Here is an 8,607-nt window from a genome sequence, read left to right on the forward strand (position 1 = left end):
GTTCCAAATAGGCGCTGCCCTCGCTGGTAGATAGTTGGCTGTAAATGACCACGTTTTTGTATAGCCCCGTAGTTTTGTATAGCAAACGTAGTTTTTAGCTTCTACACCAACATATGTTAAAAATGTGGACTACAAGTAGGGGAATTTCCACCTCAAACAAAAACTTCTTTAACATTCTCCTTTTATCGGTGAGAAAATAACATTCGTCCTTATCTAGGTTTTGTTAAGGAACATTGTAACGCTAAAACTTTTTGTGAGTATTTAAATAATTTATACGTATTTACGCAGTTAACTTTACAAAAGTGTACTTCCTCTTGAGAGGTCCCATAAATATTGTATGATACAGCAAATACAACATTGCTCCCTGCGTGCCTTTTGATGTTATGGAATATCCAAATCGCAATACAAGTATGTGTTCCTACATCCACTTGGGAAGCTTATTTGTTATTCATTTGAGACACATTATTGTCATACCCTTTCCTCGTTGTCTGTTTCGAACTTTCTGCAAATTTTCGGAAAAAGGAGGATGAATGGATGACAACTCTTTCCACTGTCGATTTGGTGAAACGTATTTTATTGTTAAAGCTGTAAAAATTTAATTAAACATTTTTCCCTTGAAAACAAAAGTATTGAAAAATGTAAGCAAATGGAATTCGTAAAATATTTGTTGCATATCGGCCAAATGAATGAATGGAATTTTCAGTTCCAACTGGCCTTATGCGAACCAACCTCATAATAAGCTATGATAATTAATTATGGTAATGCATTTTCACTGATCGAATTGTAATATGTCATTTTGCAAAATTAAACGTAGACTCCTCGACTTGTAGTGTCCTTTCACAACGACCAACTGACCCAGGCTATGCATTGATGACTCGCTACAATATTTGTTAAGTTCAGTTTTGTCCATGGTCCCACAAATGCTACAGGAGTGCTGACATTTATATGAGCTATAAACGCCCACACACACACCTTCCTTAATTTATTTATTATCAGTTTTCAATTTTCTTATATTTATTGTTGTTTGTATACATTTACATTTATATACATATGTATGCATGTATAAATATGCATATCCACATACACACAAATATTTATTGGCCACGGGCCATTGCTTTGTTTTCGGGCCACAGCGCCATTCATTTTCAAGTTAATTTCAATTAATGACTTCTTTATCCTTTTCATATCTTTCGGAATACTTTTAATTGGCACTGGACATGCCATTGGCGTGGACACAAACGATAACACAAACAAACACCAACAACTAAAAACCAACAAATGCATGGACATGCTCTCCGACGCGAACAGCTAAAAGCCAATCGAAGGCTATGGGAAAATAAAGCTAAGGAAGTGTTGAAAATGTCGCCCCATCAACAACAGAACGCCAACGCCAATGCCAATGCCGAAGAGGAAGAGGATAATATCAATGAGACATTTGCTCCAGGAAATTCCAACATAATCAGCAGTAACAACAACAATCAATTCAAGCATAACAATAAGGACACCAATAACCACAACACCAACGATGGCGATGACGACGATGGCATATCGATGCAGCAACAGCAGCAGCTGGAAGGAAAACGCTCTCAACCATACCCCATGGATGGCATCAACTTGCAATACCAAGATGATATCAACGGGGACATCATCATCACCAACAACAACAAAAACAAAAAGAAAAACAATAATGATAATATGTTGCAACATCAGGACGAGCAGCATTTTAACAACGAGTTAAGAGCAGCTCCTTCGAACGATATGCATCGAAAGAAAAAACTGTTGGATGTGGCGACGATAAGGCAGCTGAATAAAGAAAACGAAAACAAATAATAAAAAGAAACAATGCTAAAGCAAAAAACACGAAGAACACCCAGCATTCAAAATGTCATAATGCTTGGAAGAGCAAGAATGACAATGATGAGACCACCACAAAATAATTCCAACACCACCAACACAACGACCACACCACCACAGTCACCACCTACTACCACAGCAACTACATGAAGACGACCACCAATCAACCAACCAGCCAACCCTGACTTTTTACCGATTTGTTTAATGAACCGAACCACCATCATCATCATCAGCTATCGATCATTGAATGGAACAGAAAGTTGCCATCAGCATTAACATCATCATCAGTGTAGTTACTGGGGGCATAACCCACCACCCATTTTTTATTCCGCACTGGCAGATTTGCATACACACACACACGGGCAAACATTAAGGCAATATAGAATGATAGGAATAGAATGCAGGAACACCTGTGAGTAACTCTTCAACCGGCGAATGATGCCGACACAATCTTGTGTTCCATTGTTGTACAATTTTCTACATCAAATGCTAGATAGCATTGAGCCGGAAATGCAATAGGGAAACGGATGTCATCATGAGCAGCAGCTAAAAACTGCAGACAGAGACCGTGCAACAAAGCCATCTCAATTGGAATGATTAAACAACAATCGTTGTTCGCAATCGTATTGTGCGATATGTGTGTCTTTAAGTACCCGTGTACCGATGCATTTAAGTGCGAGTGTGGCGCCCGAAATAACAAACTCCTTCTTACCATACATTATACATTGCCACAGATATCGCCTGCACATGCAAGCCGAACGTGTACATAGAGTCAGAGGATAGGTATGTATCTATCTAGGTACGTTGCATTTCAACAAAATCGATAGAGCAGATAAAACAAATCGAAACCAAACCAAATAAAGTGTATTAAACCATTGAACCAATACCGTGAACATATAGACGTACGTACATACACAAACCCACACACTCACACATCCACACATCATTTGCTATTCACTCAGATCCAAGTACGCAATGACCTTAATATTTTATTTCAATTGCTAAAGGGTATCCTGTATCAGCAACCAAAGTACACATCCTGTACATAGCCCCCCAGATACAATATATTTGGGATATTTTCTTATCTACGAGACGATTTGGGGGGGTTAAACTTTGAAGGTGAAGCGTTTAAAATTTAAATCTATTAGATATTGTTCATGAAATTCAATTCTATGGGCACATAAATTGCAGAAAAACTTAGTTTGAAAACTATATTACCGAATGTCCGATCCATAACAGAAACAATAAGATCCCTCCCAGACAACACCGAATCGTATTAGAAATACATATTTTCACGATATGAACGCCCATCTCCAAATGTGCGAAATAGAATGGTATCGCAATGAGGAAAGGTATCGCAATGAGGAAACTGGGAAAAATAGGGTAAACGCATACATTTGTAATGTAATTTCTGGTGGACTGAATATGAATATCAAAATTTTAAATCTGGTTGCCGTTTATGCCATTGCAAAAAGTAATTCTTCAGAGATTAACCGCTTTAAGGATTTTAATCCCACAAAGTAACTTAATACACTGGCACTGGTACCCATTTCAGTAAGTTTTTTTTTTTATATTCCAAGGAATTTAATTCAAAATTTTGATAAGTTTTTAATTTTCGAAACATTTTCGGTGTTTAACTTTGATATGATGTACAGTTAGTTAGTGATTTTAAATAGTTAGCCATACTAAAATGTTAATTTGTTTCGTTGTTTCGTTTGTATTTGTACATAGAATTCAATATTATAGATAAATCAACTACTTACATTAATCTATATACACAACTTCAAAACATTGACAACAACAAATAAAAAGCACGGATTTGCAAAGCAAATTTGTGAGAAAGTAAATCAAATAATACCTAAGCGACTACATATAATTTATATTACTATTTATACATACTTATATATTAATAATTATCTAATTTAACATTTAAACGAATGAAGATAAGAACACCTCTAAAGAGCTTTTAATAATATTTTAACAATTTTTATTTATATATATAGAAACTATGTATACAATTTATTAAAAAAAAATAAATAATGAGAAATAAGAGGATCGAAACAAAACACAAATCCTCCTCCAGAATAATTGATAACAAATAAAACAAAAGAAGATGAAATAAAACAGAATATGTAAACACACGCGTACAACAACCCATCTGTACAGTGTATAGTTAGGTAAATTTATTTTACAAAATAATGTGACTGATTGTGTATAAACAAATATATATATATAAATAAACATGAAAACAGAAAATAAATTGTTGTCGAGCATAAAACCTGCTACATGTCATAGGTACGAGGTTGGTAAGATGCGTTTTTGGCATACGTTGCAAACATATGTACATATTTATGATTTGCTTATTTTTTTGTTATTTTATTGCCACACTGTAACTTAAAACAACATTTTAAATCACTCTTTTACACATGGTGTTGCATAGGCTCGTAGGTTGTGATGGGTATCGCTTCAAATTAAATTTTTAACTTTGTGTAAAAAATTAAATCTTTAATATTCACATTTGTATTCAAAATACAGTCAATATAACCCCATGAAAAGCCACATAAAAGCAATAGTTCAACCGACACTTATACGTTTATACCTTGCTCTGTTCCAGAACCAGCAAGAATCTACTATTTTTATTATTATTTTTTGTTCGATATTATTTATTTATTTATTTATTTATTTATTAATCCATTTGTAATAAAAAGGCCTAATAGACCATACATAATTATTACATAGCCTACCTTAAACCTGAGTTAAAAAACAATTCAATAATAAAAGTAAATAAATTCACAATTTCATGATATATACATACGTACATACATTATACTACTATATAAAGTACTTGTTATTATTATTATTATTATTATTATAAAGATATTGCAGTAAAAAAATTAAATTTAAAAGGAAAATGGTATTCTTGCTTTTCCTAGAGTTTTAGTAATCAGCTCAAAAACAATCTTGAATTGATATGAGTTATACTTATATAGAGTCTCAAGAGTTGTGTTTATCTCTCACAAATGTTCAAGTAGATATTAAAAAAACAAAAATAAAATAAAAAAAATATATTTTTAGTTCAGTAAATAAGTGATATTTAAAATCACATTCAATTTTAGATCAAGTTAATTATAGGTTCTTGCCTCTTTTGCTTCTAGGAAATTCCCACCACGATAATTTGTAAATACACCTAAGTCTGTTTTTACATGGTAGATTGGTTCCAGAAGAAGCCGTGTAAAAAAAACCGTGTAAAAAAGACATTGGTCTTATACAAAAATGGGTGATTTGTTCCTAATCTCTAAAACCTATTAAAATTAGTGAAAAACAAGAATTTTTAAGAACAAGAATTCATGAAATCACAGATTGCTTAATTGCAATTTCATTTTTCTTTATAGTTCTTATTGTGGCTTCATTTAAAGCGAATGTTTTACCAAGAGCAGTTGAGCCTTCTCCATTTCGAAGGCGATCTAAAATTTTAATCTTGGTTTCCAAAGAAATTGCCTTCTCTTTTAGTTTTTTATCTGACATTTCCTTTTAGGGATACATAAAATATTTAACAAAATTAAAAAACATAAATAACTGAATAAATACAAAATATTTTTTGGCTTACCTTTTATCTTAATGCGTTAAAATTAAATTTAAATTTAAAAATTGAAGTACATAACATTTCAAATCGTGCTAAATGGAATAAAATCGTGTAAAAAAAATTAAAAATATTCAATTTTCAAACCGTGTTATATCAAAACCGTGTACAAAAAGACCGTGTAAAAACAGACTTAGGTGTAGTTAGTTTGACAAACATCCAGCAAGGACCAAACTCTTGCATTCAATGTGGAAAACATTTCAATCGATACTTTGGATCCTGATATAAAGATGTTGATACTGCCTTACACAGCAGCTTATACAGAATGAAAATCTCGATCGATTTTCAATATTTTCACATGTATGTTGTAAAGATACGAATCAGAGGTCAGCAAAATTCAATTAGTCAGTAAATTTTTGTTTCTATGGAATTGGATTATTTTGTCTCGTGTCTTCTTTGCAATGCAACAACTGACTAATTCATACTGTCCTCGTTTGGCGAATCATATGAGATTTTACTGTCGGTATTTAAATAAAAATCTGCTGATGAAATTACCAGCAACGGTACACATCACTCCAATGCATTCATGCGGAAAAAAATACAGACATATGTCGATATTTAAACTCGTTGTTTTTGTTCTCGCTATTTTGCATATCTACGGAATGTTTCAAAAAATGGAATCGTTTGAAAATATGTATTGTTTCTCTTTTATTAAAACTTTATATTTACTGTAAATGTTAAACTGGCTATTGTATGGCGTATGGGTTGTAGAATCAAATAAAAACTTGCAACAATTTTGAAAAGATTTTCAGGATGGCTTAGAAAATAAATCATTTACATTTTACATAAGTTTGGACTATTTATTTTATGTTTGATATCTTGAGTCGATTTTAGAAATTTTCAAGTTTTTATCAGTCGAAGCATTGCTCAAGTTCTTTAGAAATGTCCTAGGCATTGAAATCACATTTGAAAATCAAGATATTTTGTAAGATTTGCCTAGTCCTTTGGATTAAGTATTTTCCGATCCCATGTAGTACATATATTCACTTGTTGCAATCGCAAATGTTCAACTCTTTGTTGGAATTATATTTTCAAATGATAACATTGGTTTACTTTAAATTAGAAAATAAATCTATAAATAGTTATGCAGCATGTGGCCAATGCCCAATTTCATTTCGTACAGAGCTAAATCGCTTAGAAACATTGTGGCTGAAAAATATTTTTTGTTTCATTTACAATTGTAACATGTCTCCTTCTACCCCCAGCTTCCAAGTTTATGCTACACCAACTCAAACAAATCCAGATTGTGTAAATCTGCTAAAAGACAAAAGTAGATGTAAGAAATCTGCTGACAATAAACTAAAAACCAAAAACTTTTGATAAGAAAACAAAAAATGATTAAACAAGTTTCTTACTGTAAAAATAAACAATAAAAATCCTAAATGCTTTTTATTCAAAACCTTTTATTTCACAAATTGGATCATGCATAACTCACAGAAGTTGTAGTAATTAAATACATGCCGACTTACACAGCTTTCAGAGCGGAAAGTTCCTCCTACTCTGTGCCTTCCAAGCGAGGCAAAATTGTTTCATGAGCCCTAAAAAATGAACATTCTTCATGAAGAAGAGAGGCATTACAAATTTCCTGCCGGAGGGGGGGGGCTATGTTACTCACGAACGTTTATAATTATATGGCGTTTTACTTTTTTTTTAATTCAAAACCTTAGCAACATTTTATTAATTCCATTTGATGTTAATTATAAATGCAAAAGGGAAACAGAAAATGGCACAAAGCGGAAAACGGAAATTTATTATGAAAAGTTTCCTTTAAACGAATCCCGAAGAGGAGGCCCAAATGAATTGAAAACTGTGTAAAAAGGCCGCTAAAAAGTACTGTTAACCACAAAATGTTTGGCAGCTGAAGGTGAACTTTTACAAAAAAAAAAATATATTGTTAACGGTCAGTTTCCTCTCCCAGGTGATAGAGGTAGGCGAAATGGCTGAAGATATGTCGTATGTAAAAGTTCATGCACCCAACAACAAAAACTATAATTTAAAATAATTAAAAATAAATGAACGTAACAACAACATTATTTATACATGTATTAACAAAATGTGACAATGTGAAACAAATACATAAACATGGATATGTACATTTGCTAAAACAAAAAAATCATTAAATAAATAATAAACATAATTTTGTAGAAAAGCAATTTGTATTTTCTCTTTTTTTCGCATTACCTCTTTTGGCCAACTACGGGAAATGCATAAAGGTAAGCGGGAAATACAGGTAGCTTGAACAACAATATGATGCCAAATATTTGTTTTTTTATTTAAAACAAATTTGCTTGGAGATTATTCGTTATATTACATATTGTTACCATCAAGAGGAAAATGTTTGTTTGTTTGTAATTTATGGACCCGAAAACCGCTGAACAGATTTTCCTTAAAATTTCCAAGAATACTACAACATCGACTGAAAATAACAAAGGCTATATAATTTTTTTGACTTCCACTTGGAACTGCAGATATAACAACAGAATCCAAGTACCTCCCAAGAATTTAGATTTTATGCGCATATATCTATTGATCGATTACAAATGCAGTCTCCAAATTTGGCATGCGTAACGGAGTTTGAAACAAAAATTAATTTGTCAAATTATATTGAAATCGGTTCAGATTTGGAATAGATATGGGAGCTATCCCATATCTATTTTCGACCGATTTTGTCAATTTGATGCACCAAACACGATATTTATGTTCGATTCCAATGAAATTTGGAATGTGTGACGGAATTTTAAACCAATATACATTTGTCAAATTATATTGAAATCGGTTCAGATTTAGATGTAGTTCCCATATATATTTTCGACCAATTTTACATATTTGATGCAACCAATGCGATATGTATGTCCGATTCCAATGAAATTCGGACAAAAATTGCCAAATTTTATTGAAATCGGTTGAGGTTTGGGTAAAGTTCCCATATATATATTTCGGCCGATTTCATGTATGTTATGCACCAAATACGGTACATATGACCGATTCAAATGAAATTCAGAATATGTGGCACATGTTTGACGCACCAATTTCTATAAAATATGGATGGAGTGACAGAATTTGGTGTAAAAGTAAATTTTGTTAAATTATATTGAAATCGGTTCAGTAAAAAA

General features: G+C 32.3%; 1 protein-coding gene across 3 annotated transcripts in view; it reads left to right on the forward strand.

The window, feature by feature from the left end:
- The window catches only part of LOC131802141 (protein-tyrosine sulfotransferase-like), a 64,637-nt gene extending 60,550 nt beyond the window's left edge, over positions 1–4,087 (forward strand). For 2 of the 3 annotated variants that reach the window (XM_059121602.1, XM_059121601.1), the window contains exon 8: positions 1,309–4,087. In XM_059121602.1, the coding sequence (XP_058977585.1) occupies positions 1,309–1,830 (522 nt within the window). In that variant the 3' untranslated portion in view covers positions 1,831–4,087. The remainder of the gene's footprint in view (positions 1–1,308) is intronic. The other variant, XM_059121603.1, reaches the window with a different exon arrangement.
- Positions 4,088–8,607: the final 4,520 nt, after the last annotated feature.

The sequence above is a fragment of the Musca domestica genome, unplaced genomic scaffold (genome assembly GCF_030504385.1).
Source record: "Musca domestica strain aabys unplaced genomic scaffold, Musca_domestica.polishedcontigs.V.1.1 2, whole genome shotgun sequence".
Lineage (NCBI taxonomy): Eukaryota > Metazoa > Arthropoda > Insecta > Diptera > Muscidae > Musca > Musca domestica.